At 45.8% G+C, this 14,373-nt stretch overlaps 3 protein-coding genes across 5 annotated transcripts; all 3 read left to right on the top strand.

The window, feature by feature from the left end:
- Nucleotides 1–39: 39 nt before the first annotated feature.
- LOC121589968 lies at nucleotides 40–1,919 on the top strand. Its single transcript, XM_041909265.1, has 2 exons — nucleotides 40–1,406; nucleotides 1,484–1,919. The coding sequence occupies exons 1-2, from the start codon at nucleotides 40–42 to the stop codon at nucleotides 1,917–1,919; spliced, it is 1,803 nt and encodes a 600-aa protein (XP_041765199.1).
- Nucleotides 1,920–1,990: 71 nt separating this feature from the next.
- Nucleotides 1,991–4,429, top strand: LOC121588346. Of its 3 annotated transcripts, none has more exons than XR_006004174.1 (2): nucleotides 1,991–4,248; nucleotides 4,338–4,429. XR_006004174.1 is itself a non-coding variant. In XM_041906170.1 (2 exons), the coding sequence occupies exons 1-2, from the start codon at nucleotides 2,173–2,175 to the stop codon at nucleotides 4,169–4,171; spliced, it is 1,923 nt and encodes a 640-aa protein (XP_041762104.1). In that variant the 5' UTR covers nucleotides 1,991–2,172; the 3' UTR covers nucleotides 4,172–4,309. The 3 variants fall into 3 exon arrangements, 2 of the variants coding, with proteins under 2 accessions (XP_041762104.1, XP_041762105.1); XM_041906170.1 differs by lacking the exon at nucleotides 4,338–4,429 and having other exon boundaries at nucleotides 1,991–2,212; nucleotides 2,289–4,309; XM_041906171.1 differs by lacking the exon at nucleotides 4,338–4,429 and having other exon boundaries at nucleotides 1,991–3,639; nucleotides 3,718–4,309.
- LOC121588345 lies at nucleotides 4,425–7,204 on the top strand. The gene is made up of 2 exons (XM_041906169.1): nucleotides 4,425–5,861; nucleotides 5,926–7,204. Exons 1-2 carry the CDS (start codon nucleotides 4,426–4,428, stop codon nucleotides 6,437–6,439), a joined length of 1,950 nt encoding a protein of 649 aa, XP_041762103.1. The 5' UTR covers nucleotide 4,425; the 3' UTR covers nucleotides 6,440–7,204.
- The last annotated feature ends 7,169 nt before the right edge of the window (nucleotides 7,205–14,373 follow it).

The following is a 14,373-nucleotide window of genomic DNA, read 5'->3' as shown; positions in this document are numbered from 1 at the left end:
TCGCTAATGAAGCTGTTCGCAACACTGCTTGCCCTAGCCATGGTGGTACAGCATTGCTACTGCAGTGCTGGCATGCTTATTCCGCTGGTCGACGCTGTAAGCGCAACGGAGCATCTGCAAGCGCCACTGAAGCAGCATTTTCAGTATCCCACCTTTCCTGTTAACTTTCGGGCTGAGAGTAGTGAGAATGGCACCACCACCACACGCGAACTGTTTGAAATTAACGAACTGATGCGCGAAAACAGTGGCTGGCTGATCGGTACGGTGAGTGGTCGGTTGCCGATCGTCACCAACCCGTACGCTTCGTTCTACAACGTGTTCTTCGCCGACGGGTACGATGCAATGGGGAAGATTTTGCAATCCTTAAACTACACGGATTACGACCCAACCGGGCGTTGCCTGTTGGTGATAAATGCCGCATACGAAACGGACCACATGGTGCAGCTAATGGCCATCCTCTGGCAGCTTCGAATGGTAAACGTGGCTGTGATAGTGCAGGAAGCTGCAACGGACACGGACAGCTACCGTGCCTACAGCTACGATCCGTACCGCGAGGGCAAGTGTGAACTACTGGAACCGCTGCTGCTGGATCAATTTGTGGCCGGCCGGTGGCAAAGCTTGCACCGTTGGTACCGGGACAAGTTGGAGAACTTTCACGGCTGCAGCCTGTCGGTGGGTACGTTCGCGGCCAAACCGTACTCGATGGTACGGCGGGACGGGAACGCTACGATCCGCTACGGCATGGAGGTGTCGATTGTGGAGAACGTTGCGCGCTGGTTCAACTTCACGATCGACTACCGCAGCCCGGCCGGTACGGTGAAGTGGGGCATCATCCGGGCGGTCAACAGCACCGGCATGATGGGCATGATACAGCGCAACGAGGTGGCGTTCGGCTTCGGCTGCATGGGCTACAACGAGTACCGCAATCGGTATCTGACCGTGGGCCTGCCCAGCTTCATCACGCAGCTCAGCATGGCTGCACCGCCGGCGCGACCGTTCACGTGGCTGGAGAAGCTGTTCGCACCGTTCACGCTCGGGGCTTGGCTGTGCATTGCGCTGTGCTATGCGGGCTACCTACTGCTGACCGTGCTGGTGTTCGACTCGCGCCTGGTCACCACGGTGGAACACTTTCGCAACCCGGCGTACAATGTGTGGGTGATGCTGATGGGTGGACCGTCGCGCCCCGTCCGCCAGACCAGCATCCGGCTGTTCCTGGCGGGCTTCATGCTGAACGCGCTCGTCATACGCACCATGTACCATTCGGCGATGTTTGAGCGGCTGCAGGCGACGACCACGCTGGGCAGTGATCTGAACACCTTCCAGCAGATAAATGACGCGCACATGCTGTACTACATGTACATTACGACATCGTTCTACGTCAAGGACAATCCGCTGGTGCATGGCAGGTACGTGTGCTAGTCTGGTGAGTTTAATTTGCTTCTCTTTTCTCTCACATTTACTCTTGCTTTTGCACACCAACCAGAATACGCATCCTTTGGGACGAAACGGAGGACTGGGACGAGGTGATGTACAACATTTCGCACTACAGGCTGAAGGGCGTGTTTGTGATACCGCTCGATGCGATCGAGTACTACGTGAAAAACGTCGGCCAGCGCGGTCTGGTCTACGTGAGCAGCCACACCAGCATCAACTACAATCCGGGCTTCGTGTATCCGAAAGCTTCCCCGCTGACGGAACCGTTCAGTGCGATCATCGGCCGGTACCAGGCGGCCGGACTGATTCCCATCTGGCGGGAACAGTTCCGCGACACGCGGTACTGGAACAACGCCAAGCAGCACCCGGAACCGATCAGTCTGCACTGGTCGCACCTGTCCGGTGGGTTCTATCTGTGGGCGTGCCTGCTCGCCCTATCCTCGCTGGTACTGGTGGGAGAGCGAATAGTGAGCCGTAGGAAATGAAATATGTATAATGCACGCGCGGGGGGGGGGGGGTCCGTTTGCGGCACGCGATAATAGCGCATATGCACAACTAGCAAATTGCACCGCAAATATGCCCTGAACGGGGGTTTAGCAAATTTCTGTGCAAACAATCACAACTTCACAACTTTACACCAGTTCCGTCAAGTGGTTGACAAAGCAAGCACGAATCAAAGTAGACCGTTTATTGACAGTCCAATTAATTGTGTCGCCGTTAATAGAAGTAGTATCATGTATGGGGTGTCCATTAAGATTAGTATATCAGTCAACTGGAGGTAGTTATCGAAATGAGATCTGCAATCATCATCGCTCTCATGCCTTTACTGCTGGTGCTGTCCGTACCTAAAGCAGCCGGACATCTTCTGTACGCTAAACCATCCGGCGTTACGGTAACCCAACAGGCATCGTTGCTTACCCCAATCGTGCAAACACATTACCGTGTGCCGGAAGGTTTCGTCGCTGTTCGCGTGCAGAATGGTGGCCACTCGAACCCGTCCCACCAGCAGCAGGATCTTATCGACGGTCTAATGCGCACCGGGCACGATTGGTTGGCCGTATCGTTCGACGATCTACCGGCAGCGGAGAGACGTCCCGCCTACTACGGTGTGTTTCTGGTCGCCGACTACCGCTCACTGTGCACGCTGCTAGATGGAATGACACCGGGGGCCTATCAGTTCGATGGACTGTACACGATCGTTATCGAACAGCGGCGGCCAAAGCTGCACGACGTCATGGAAAGGCTGTGGAGTTGCCGGCTGCTCAATGTGGTCGTCATTGTGAGCGAGAAGCGTGCGAACGAGCATGAAGAACGGTACGTAGCCTACACTTATCATCCTTACCGCGAGCACCGGTGTGGCAGCGTGGAACCGTACGCCGTCGGCCAGTACGCGAACGGCACGTGGACCGAACTGGTCCGCTGGTTTGCGAAGCGAACGGACAACTTTAACGGCTGCCCGCTCGTGATCGGTACGATCCCCATCATACCTTGCTCGATCATCGAGCGCGACGGGCCCGGTGGTAGTACCACGCACAAAGGCATCGAGGTGTCGCAGGTGGACGATTTGTCGCGCAGGTTCAACTTTACGCCACAGTATCGCATCTCGAACGGCAGCACCCGGTGGGGCTTTGCCCGTGCCGTCAACAGTACCGGGCTGATGGGTTGGATACAGCGGGGCGAGGTCGATTTCGGGCTCGGCAGCATCGGCATCAGCCTGTCCCGGGTGCAGCATCTGCGGCCGGGCATTGCAAGCCGCTTCGGCCAGTTGGCGATGGCCATCCCGCCCAAGCGCCCGGACAGCTCGGTGGAGAAGCTGATCAAACCGTTCAGCCGGCAGACCTGGCTGTGCGTGGTGCTCGGGCTGGCCGGCATCAGCACGCTGGCCTGGGCACTGTTCGGCACCGGGTGGCGGCGGGTGGCCGACCAGTTGCGCCATCCGTGCTACACGATCTGGGTCCTGACGATGGGTGGCCCGTGCGGTGCGTTGCGCATGGACAGCACGCGCCTGTTTGTCGTCAGCCTCGTCCTCAACATGCTGGTCGTGCGGACGCTCTATCATGCGGCCATGTTTGAGCGGCTGCAGGCGTCCGCCAGCCTGGCGTCGGAGTTGGACACACTCGAGCAGATCAACCGGGCGGGCAAGATGTACATTATGCATAAAACGATTGCCCTGTTCTTCAACGATAACCCGCTGGTCGGTCCCAGGTACCCAGGCAGCACCATAACCGGTATGTGTGTGTTTTTGTGTCCAATGGTAACTATGTTTTCTTCTCTGTACGGCAGGCGCATTCGTCATACACTGCACGATAACGAGAACTGGGAAGAGCTGCTGTACCAGCTGTCCCGGCCCGGCAGTGACTTTGTGGTAGCATTACCGCTCGACTGCATCAAGTACTACGTGCAGCAGTACGGCAATCGGGGGCTGGTGTACGTCGGCAAACACAACGGCATTACGTACAATACGGCCTTCTTCTACCCGCAAACCACCTCGCTGCAGCAGCCGTTCAGTGCCCGCGTGCTGGCGTACCACTCGGCCGGACTGGTCGACCAGTGGGCCCAGGCGTTTGAGGACGGCCGGTACTGGTCGAACGCGAAGGCAGATCCCGAACCGGCCAGCCTGGCGTGGAGCCACCTTTCCGGTGCGTTCTATCTGTGCGGCACGATGCACCTGCTGGCCGTGTGTGTGTTTGGCGCCGAGCTGGGATGGGCCCGGAAGTGGCGAAAGGCAAGCGAGTAACCTACTCCCCGACGGTACCGTCCCCGCACACTAACTCCATTGCGTAGCAATGGGTAGAACATTAGGAAGGTAAATAGGTAATTGGATGAAACAAGGAGAGCGCATGTAATTGATTTTGTTTAAGCACATGGTCCAGTAATGACCTCTCCATACTGACCATTTTCAGAGAAATGCACGCGTATCAGAAAAAGGTATAAGTACACCGATCGCTTCGCATAGAAGGCAAAAGTGTTTATCTATCCGCTAGAATCGCAATGCTGCTGTTTTTCCTCATGCTCTGGTGCACCATCGCCGACAGTTGCACCGTGGAGCGCTATGAAGAGGAAATGCCACCGGAGTTCCTTCAAAGCGAACCCACGAACACACGCTTCCTTGCCCCGGTACTTCGTGCGCACTACCGTGCCCGTGCGTTGGAAGTTCATTTTCGCAGCTGGAATGGCAACGACACCCAGCGGCAGCTTACACCCTGGCAGGGCGAACTCATCGACGACGCGCTGTGCCACAATGCCGACTGGATGATCGTGTCCTTTGCTGATCTGCTCGCACCCGCCGTACAGCGTCGATCCGCTCACTACAGCGTTCTGTTAATGCTAGACTATGATGCACTGTGCAGCTGGTTGGAGCATGGGCTAGACAACGAAGCGTACCATTTCGACGGGCTGTACACGATCGTCATCGAACAGCTCGCCGATCGTGGACAGCTTCATGCCGTGATGAGGCAGCTGTGGAACCACCGGATCATCAACGTCGTCGTCGTGGTCGTCTTGGCGCGTTGGGAAGCAGACAATCGCGGTGAACTGGTAGCCTATTCGTACGAACCGTATGGAGAAGGACAGTGCGGCAACGCAGAACCGTACGAGATCGGTCGGTATGCGAACAACAACTGTACGTGGGATCGTTTGGCGGGCTGGTTCCCGAACCGATTGGCGAACCTGCACGGATGCTCCCTGACCGTTGGGAAGGTGGACCTGCGCCCGTTCTCGATGACCCGTACCGTGGGCAATCGCACCGTGCACTACGGGCTGGAGGTGCACATCGTCGACACGCTTGCCGCCCGGCTCAACTTCACCTTTCGGTACGTGCGGCCAACGGATGGCGTAAAGTGGGGCATACTGTACGCAGCGAACAGTACCGGGCTGGTCGGGTTGCTGCAGCGCCAGGGGGCGGACTTTGGCTTCGGCAGTCTCGGCTTTTCGCTCAACCGCCACACATACCTGCGGATGGGCGTACCGAACCACATGACGCAGATGATCATGGGGATACCGCCGAAGCGTCCGTACACCTCGTTCGAGAAGCTGTTCCAACCGTTCGCGGTCGACGCGTGGCTTTGCATTGCGCTCGGGTACGCAGCGTTCGCGCTGGTCACGCTAGCGCTGGTCACGGTTAACCGTCGTCTCGCGCGCGAACCGTCGCTCCAGCATCCGCTGTACCAGCTGTGGGTGCTGCTGATGGGCGGTGCCGTCGGATGGTTGCGGCTGGACAGCACGCGCCTGTTCCTTATCGGGTTCATCCTGAACGCGCTCGTCATACGGACGCTCTTCCAGGCGGGCCTGTTCCAGCGGCTCCAGTCGTCCGCGTCGCTCGCGTCCGATTTGAACACGCTCGAGGCGATCAACCGGGCCGGCCTGTACTACAACATGTTTCGTGCGTCGCTGCAATTCTACAGAGACAATCCCTCGGTACCCGCCAGGTAGGTAGGCCACTCAGTCAGACCCGACCCGCCATTAATCCAACGCGTTTCTCTCCTTGCACAGCCGCATCAAGCTGGTACCGAACGATCAGCGGGATTGGGATGATCTGTTTTACGAGCTGTCCCAAGATCGGCTGGGCGGTGTCATGGTTAGCCCGATCGACTGCATCGCCTACTACGTGAAGCGCCGCGGCAAGGACGGTGTGGTGTACGTGGGCAAGGACACCGGCTTCATGTACAACCTGGGATTTCACTATCCCAAATCGACCGCCCTGCAGCGACCGTTCGATGGGTGGATACTGCGCATGCATGCCGCCGGCCTGGTGTACCACTGGTCGGAAGAGTACCGCGACAATCGCTACTGGACCAATGCGAAGGAAGACCCGGAACCGGCCAGCCTGCGGTGGAACCAAATTTCTGGCGGCTTCTATCTGTGCAGTGCGTTGATGCTGTTGGCGACGGTTGTGTTTCTGGGCGAGATGGTGTACTTTCGCCTGCGCACCCGTCGGCTGCTCCAACAATGCTGCGGTGGGAAGACACAAACGCGCCGCAAAAAGAGAGTGTTTGGCACGCCGTAATAGTTACACTGAGCTGCTTTACAAAGCCCACTGTCCCATGGGTCAGTCAATCGCAACTCACCGTAGTGTTTGTAGTATGCCTTATCTGCGCACCTTATGCGCGTCACACACGCGGAAGCGTAGACAAAGAATAGGTGCAAAAAATAAATACCGGAACACAGCAACACGCTCGCCGCTCGGCTCCATCTCTGGGCAGTCACCATAGCGACCGGTTTTCGCGAAATATGACTCACCACTTGTTATAGGGGTGGTGGGTGATCCGCAACGTGTATCCATTTTGCCACGAGACAACCGAACCGGGAAGAGGAAGCGATCCGATGGGTTAGTGTGTTTGCACACCATCTTAAATTGGCTCTTACAGACGAACGGTCGGTACGTTTGTGAGTGCATACAATTTAACTGTATGTGTGTTTTTCATCATGTTTTGTTTGGAAGCAATGGTAGTATAGATTATTGCTTTGAGCGCTTTACCTTATACAGTGGCTCACCAAATTGATGCTACACTCAACTTTCTTGCAGTTTTTTTTTCACAATATTGTCAAACTCTAATTAGATTTTAGAAGTTTCATGTCATTAAATATTTACTGTTCCGAGCATTGATTCCGATTAAAACCATAAAACCATGTTTTTTTTATCTGCAATATTTTGGTCGCACTATGGTACGAATTCAAATAATAGGATGTACGCCTATGATTATGCTAACGAAAGAAGCCCAAGCGCATAAATTAGTTTTCATGAGCAACGAGAACCACCGGACTTCTTTGGCTACCATTAAATATTGAAAAAAAAAAGGTTGTTTTGGTTTATAAAAATTGTATACCGGGTTTTCCAGAAGTTCTCATAGCTGTGGAACACTTTATTGATTCCTTCTTACGTGAAATGAACTTAATGTAATGGGAATTGGACTCCATAGCATCTTCTCCATAGCATAGGAAAAAATCTAATAGGAATTTCCAAGGAGCCTGTCAAACAAGGATGCCATACAGTCCAATTGCCACAATGTGAAGTTCACTTCACATAAGAAAGAGACAATGAAGTGTCCAACAACTATGAGAACCCATGGAAGACCCTGTAAATCGCAAAAGAAGACAGATTGGCATCAAAATGTTGGAAAGTATAGCTTGAGAATTGGTCACGATCTGTTTCAAAAAAATAAAAAAATAAAATAAATGAAAAACTGCGAAAAAGTAGAGTGTAGCGCAATTTGGTAGCTCTCAATTGTGATATGGTCCGGTAAAGAATAGTGCTCCAGGATGTGTCGGTCCCTGGCAGTAGCTTTCCTTCCCTGTAGGGTCCCGTTCTCCGACAGGTTTAGGCTCCAATCTCCAACAGGTTTGAAAGCCGTTGGCAATCTTGTATTCAGATAGTACATCTTTATAAGAACATGATAGTAGCAGAACAGTAAACGTATTGCACGAAGTGTACACATCGTTATTATCATAAGATTCAATTTATCATTTTCTTCGGATGACTGTTGATCGCGAGGAGTTTAATTTTAGGAGTTTAAAATAATCCCAGGCCCATATGACGACGGCTCTACTTCACTAGAGTATCGCAGGCTGAGAAATATCATCAGCACGGGCAGCAGGCACATCTCGTAACCATTCAACGTGGTGCCGATGTTGAAAGCACCCCACTCTCGACACCGATGTTGAGTTGTTGCCACCGGAGTGGGTACGGTTTGAATTCATGAAACCGGTTTCACGTGGTTACATATGGACGTGGACTTTCCAATGCGCAAAAGGCACCCCTCCGCCCTCCGTCGTGCATCGGTGTTTGTGGCACCAAATTCATCTCAAAAGGTAGAAGGGATGTGATGCTGCGCTTCGAGCTTTTTTTTTTGCTCTAAAGCTTGCCTTTCCAATAACTAAATTGGTGTTGCTAGCTATAAACCCGATCGTATAGATTGGGAAAGAGAAATCCGGTTTTGCTCACGGTTCGGTTGAACTCTGATTTGTCACGCAGGATACAATTTTTGATGAATGTTGTATGCTGTCCAACTCGTTTACCGATGGGACACTTTGTTTACCAAAGTCAAACAAATCCGCACCGGTGGTCAGCTAAAGGGGTAAACGGTTTTTGTGGAAAATTAAGTTAAACGGGAATAACACGGAGACGTTAAACGGAGAAAAGGGATGAAGCGGTGAAGGGTGAGAGTAATTTGCTGGATGCAAACTAAATCAGCTCAATCAACTCAGTACGGCAAACAGCATATGCATCCATGGGGAAGTAAATTGGCTCCCGCCGTTGTACAGCGCCTCGTGTACTGACGGCAATGTTTACGCTGACCCAATTAAGGTCCCTGGCCATTGCTTTCCCTTTTTTCTTTCTTTTATGTCCTACGTCTCCAATATTCCAACTGTTGTCTGCTGTTCGGATGGTTTGACTGCCTTCGTTCACATCCCTCAGTGTTTCAAGCTGGTACTGCCATTGCCTATGTACAACTTTACAGTACCCCAACACACCACTAAACACTGGTCGTGTAAGGGAGAAAGGGTGAATAGGTTTGCGACCGATCACGATCATCTCGTGGATCTGTGGTGTGAAGGGATTCGAAAGGCAATGTTTTAAATAACGGTCGAAAGAAAACGGTCGTTTGCTGGTAATGCTGCTTACATTCACTGCAAATCGGTTTGTTGACATCGAAAAATTAATGTTTCGATTTTGTTGTGGTAAAGTTACGAGGAGAGATCACGAAAAGGGATAATTCAGTCTCATTTTAACATATCTCGGTCAGAACATCTCTCCAATCGAAAACGCTTACTGCAGCATTGAAACTTTGGTTTTTAAGTAACTAGTTACATAGCTACGGTTATAGAAATCATCAAAAGCACATAAAAATAAATGGATTCCAACCCCATATAGGGCTTAGAATTCAGCCTGAACCTATACTGGTCCTGAATCCAGTACCAACATATGTCTTGCGAATGATTCTGAACCGATACAGATGCTAGTACATATCTTGAACCGATACTGAGCCTAGACCTGATACTGAATCCATAATGCTATTGGTACTGTTGCTCAAACCATACCGGTCCTGGAATTGATCCCCAACTCATACGGGTCTTACAAATGTTATATTTCAAGAACTGTGCCTGTGCTAGTATCCAAGCCATGGAACAAAACGCGATTCTTTCCTGGGCCAGCAACCGAAGTTGCAAAACTAATGCTAACTTGAACCGTTTTGGCACACTCCTACACAAACCGTTGCACAGAACAGATCATTCCTTTCAATAGTTTAAAAAAAATAATCCTTTTTCAACCAGAACCGATAAATACCCAATTTTGGAGTGGCGAAAAAAAAAACAGTTTAAAAATAAAGTGTCGTGTTGTTCCTATTTTCAAAGTATCCCTACAAAAAAAAAAAACAGATACATACTGAGTGGAAAAAAAAATCAAGCAAAGTGGCAGAGAGGGGAGAGGAAGATGGGGGTCATAGACCCGGGAGGAAATAAGACTTTCGGGTCTTATTTCAGCATCTTGGGGGAAACATCAAATAAAAACACCAAAAAAAGAGAGAAAAATAAGAGGTGAGCGTATCAATTTAAATTTCAGTGAAACAGTGAAGAATGAAGAGGTTTTTATGGTGGTGGAGAGTAAAACTCCCGGCAAAAGTGTGGCATGCTACAACCCATTCCTGTTCGCAAAGGCAACTGAAATGGCGATTGGATGTAGGCCATTACAAACGTCCATACTTAGAGACGGCAAAATACTGATGCGTGTTAAAAATGAAACCGAAGCCAAAAAACTAAAAAAAATTAATTTAAAACACGGTGATTGTGCTATCGAAGTGGATGTTTACGAACATAAAACTTTAAATCAAAGCAAGGGAATAATCAGAAGTGATGCGTGCAGGTTCTTGAGTGAAGAAGAGCTTCTAGAAGGTCTTCAACCTCAAAATGTATCAGAGGTATACATAATGAAGAGAAAAGGCCAAGATGGGGTTCTCAGAAACACAAGAACCGCCATCATAACTTTCAAATCTACAGTGCTTCCCAGGAATATAGAAATAGGTTACTTCACCGAAAAAGTAGAGTTATTTATTCCAAACCCAATGCGGTGCATGAAATGCATGCTTTTTGGGCATACAAAAAATAATTGCAATAGAGAAAAAATTTGCGCCAAATGTGGAGAAAACTTTCATGAGAATTGCACAAACCCCCTAAAATGCACTCAATGCGGTGAAAACCACTCAGCTTTAGACAAAGATTGTCCAGTATGGAAAGACGAGGTGGAGATAAAAAGAATACAAACAGAAAAAAGAATAACAATAAGAGAAGCAAGAAAAATTCGAAGGGAAACAGTACCAGCCATTCCTAGAATATACATAAGAGAAAATTTTTCATCAATAGTGAGAGGCAATCAAACGCCTATAACGAACGAAAAACGAAAAATAGACGAAACAAGTGAAGACGATAGAAACACGCCTAAATCAATCGAAAACACACTAACAAAAAATAACAGAACAACAAATAATAAGTACCTAGATAATAACACAGAACCCAAAAATAATACGAATTTAACAATAAGTACCAAAGATTCAGAAAACCACACAGAAATCGAAAACACAGAAACTCAAACGAATCCAAACGCAACAAATGAAAATGCCACCAATATCACTTATTTAAGTGATGCTGAAATGTATCTCAATGAAATAGACATTCAAGGAACAATCGAAATAGACTACAATGAAACATCACAGTAAAAATTACAAAAAATTTACTATTTTTACAAACTATTTTTATAGCTAATTACACAAACAGTCTTAATAATACCTAACCTTTTCCCTATAAACAAATAAAACATGGAACAATTAAATATACTACAAACTAACATACAAAGCATTCGGAAAAATAGGGACGAACTAACACACATACTACATGAACAAAAATACCACATAGCTTGCTTACAGGAAACATGGCTGAAAAATGAAAATAAAATAACAATTAAAGGTTTTAACATAATAAGAACAGACAGGGAAGATGGATATGGAGGAAGCTGCATTCTAGTCAAAAAAGGAATTAAATACAAACCAATTAAATTAATAGACGAAAGCGATGAAATTCAAATAACAACAATACTGATACACTCTGGAAATTTCATTATAATATCAATATATATAGCTCCAAATACCACCAAACAGACAATAAAAGACACTTTAGCAAAATAACACATAACACACAAACTTACACAAACATAATAATAGCTGGCGATTTTAATGCACATCATACATACTGGGGAGATGATAGAATCGATCAGAAAGGAAACACAATAATAGAAGAAATAGACAATTCAAACCTCATCATCCTCAAAAATAACACCTACACTCACGTCCCAACAGATCACAACAAGAGACAGACATCCATTGATTTAACAATCATATCCAAAAAAATCTATAACATAATCAACAAAACTATACTAGAAAAACACATAGGGGCAAGTAACCACAAAATAATAAAAATAACAATTAAAAAACACTCAACAGAACCGATACAACATACTATAATAAACATGAATAAGGTAATTACAAACATTAAACATATGAAAGGGAAAGATATAATAAACATAAAACATTTCACAAAGAAAGTATACAAAATCATTCAAAATAGTAAACAAAAAATCAATTTTACACTAAAATCATGGTGGAATGACGAAATAAAAAAGGCCCTGCAAGACAAAAACATAGCAAGACAAACCTTCAACAGTACAAAACTTATCGAACATGCCATAGAATTCCGCAAAAGAGCAGCAATCTTCAAACTTAAAATAAAACAAGCAAAAGAAAAACAAACTGAGAAGAACATGGAAAAAATAAACAAAGATACAAGCAGTAAAGAACTATGGAATCTATTAGGAAATATTAGCAACATCAACACCACTAATAAAGAATCAAATCTAATTCACAATGAAGAGAACTATGCTAAGGAATTTATGAATTTAAATTTCACTAACAATAAAAAATCCAAATTTAGAACATTTTTCAGCACAAATCTACCGATAGATACAGAACTTCTAAATTCAGATATATGGGCAAACATACTCAAACAAAAAAAAAAATACAACACCCGGCTTAGACAAAATTACATACCAAATGCTGAGAAACATAAACGACGAAACACTAACACAAATCATAACAGACGGAAACAAAATGTGGGAGAATGGCAAATTAAACAAAGAATTAAAACAAATAAGAATAATAGCAATTCCTAAACCAAAGAAAAATATAAATGATCCCAACAACTACAGACCTATAGCACTTATACCAACAATTACCAAAGTCCTAAATTCAGCAGTATTATTAAAATTAAATAAATATATTGAAACCAAAAATATACTCCCAGAAAAATCCTTTGGATTCAGAAACAAAAGAACCATAAACCAATGCATTAACTATTTCAACAACCAAATAAATCATAACCAAAGACTAAATAGAATAAGTGGAGCAATATTCATAGACTTGGAAAAAGCATACAATAATGTCTCAACAAAAATCCTTATAGAACAAATGATAAAATCAGATATCCCACCTCAAATCATAAAATGGACCTACTCCTTTCTTAGAAATAGAACCTTAATAATAGAGAGCAACAAAAAAACACACAAAATGCTAGTAACAGATGGACTACCACAAGGAGATGTTATGTCACCAACACTCTTTAATTTATATACCAAAGATATACATAAAGCTATAAACCAAACAAATAACAAAAACACTATAATACAGTACGCGGACGATTTCGTCATTCTCAGCAGTGGAGCAAACGAAAGAGAGCTTCAAAATAACCTACAAAACGCTCTAAATGCTTTTGCCATAGAAACAGAACAATTAAAATTTAACATAAACTCAAACAAGACCAAATTTATGATTTTCGGAAAATCACATCACACTATACAACTCAACATACACAATAATAGCATAGAACACACAAACACATATAAATATCTAGGAACAGTAATAGACCCAAAACTCAATTTCCACAAACACATCGAACAACTACGTAACAAGGCTACAAACAGACTAAATTTCTTGAAAATTATAAGCACGCAAAAAAATAACCTAAACCCCAAAAACAGCCTAAAAATATACCGAGCAACAATTAGAAACACTATGGAAACGGGAGCTTCATACACTCTCAATAGCAACAAAAACAAATACAAAACAATGAACACAACTATCAACCAGGCACTAAGGAAAGCTACAGGTTGCACCAAAACGACCCCCATAAATACTCTGCATGCCATTGCAGCAGAAATACCTTTCAACATCAGAAGTAGATTTATAGTACGTAAGGAAATAGCCAAAGATTTAGTCTACTCACCAATTATAAGACAACAACTACAAATACACCAAAGAACAAAATACAAAAAAAAGAAAAAAACAATACATGAAACAACGTACGAAAAAGACAATAAAATTCTAAAACATTTATACATTGCAAAGAGCAACGATATAACCACACACATAAAAATAAATACAAAAATTAAAGACACGATAGAAACAAAAACAAAACAAACACTCAAATTTGAAACAAATCACCATTGAAAACATGAACAATTATGATAATAACAGACCCACTATCTACACTGATGGAAGCATTGCTGGAAATAGAGTAGGCATAGGGATATATATAAAAAACAAACCACAACAATACTACTATAGCTATAGATTAAAAAATTTCACCTCCATAACCACCGCAGAACTGATAGCAATCGAAAAGGCATTACTTTTAGCACAAGAAAATAATATAGACAACCCAATAATTTTCACAGACAGTTTAACATCATGTAACATTCTACAAAAAGCAATAACAGAAAACAAAATAGAGGAAATTTGTTACAATATTATAAAAACAGCAACAAGTATCAGAGCAGATATAGTATGGATTCCATCGCATGTAGGCATTGATGGAAATGATAGAGCAGATGAACTGGCA

This window comes from Anopheles merus, chromosome 2R (genome assembly GCF_017562075.2).
Source record: "Anopheles merus strain MAF chromosome 2R, AmerM5.1, whole genome shotgun sequence".
NCBI classification, from domain to species: domain Eukaryota; kingdom Metazoa; phylum Arthropoda; class Insecta; order Diptera; family Culicidae; genus Anopheles; species Anopheles merus.
Note: the sequence above shows the minus strand (reverse complement) of the source record. Positions and strands in the feature narration are given on the sequence as shown.

What these genes read in the sequence shown, in the direction of transcription:
- LOC121588346 (XM_041906170.1), top strand. Translation starts at nt 2,173, where the DNA reads ATGGGGTGTCCATTAAGATTAGTATATCAGTCAACTGGAG. An exon ending in AGTATATCAGTCAACTGGAG is followed by an intron (nt 2,213 to 2,288) that starts GTAGTTATCGAA and finishes TACCTAAAGCAG; the next exon opens with CCGGACATCTTCTGTACGCT.
- LOC121588345 (XM_041906169.1), top strand. Translation starts at nt 4,426, where the DNA reads ATGCTGCTGTTTTTCCTCATGCTCTGGTGCACCATCGCCGACAGTTGC. An exon ending in AATCCCTCGGTACCCGCCAG is followed by an intron (nt 5,862 to 5,925) that starts GTAGGTAGGCCA and finishes CTCCTTGCACAG; the next exon opens with CCGCATCAAGCTGGTACCGA.
- LOC121589968 (XM_041909265.1), top strand. Translation starts at nt 40, where the DNA reads ATGGTGGTACAGCATTGCTACTGCAGTGCTGGCATGCTTATTCCGCTG. An exon ending in AATCCGCTGGTGCATGGCAG is followed by an intron (nt 1,407 to 1,483) that starts GTACGTGTGCTA and finishes CACACCAACCAG; the next exon opens with AATACGCATCCTTTGGGACG.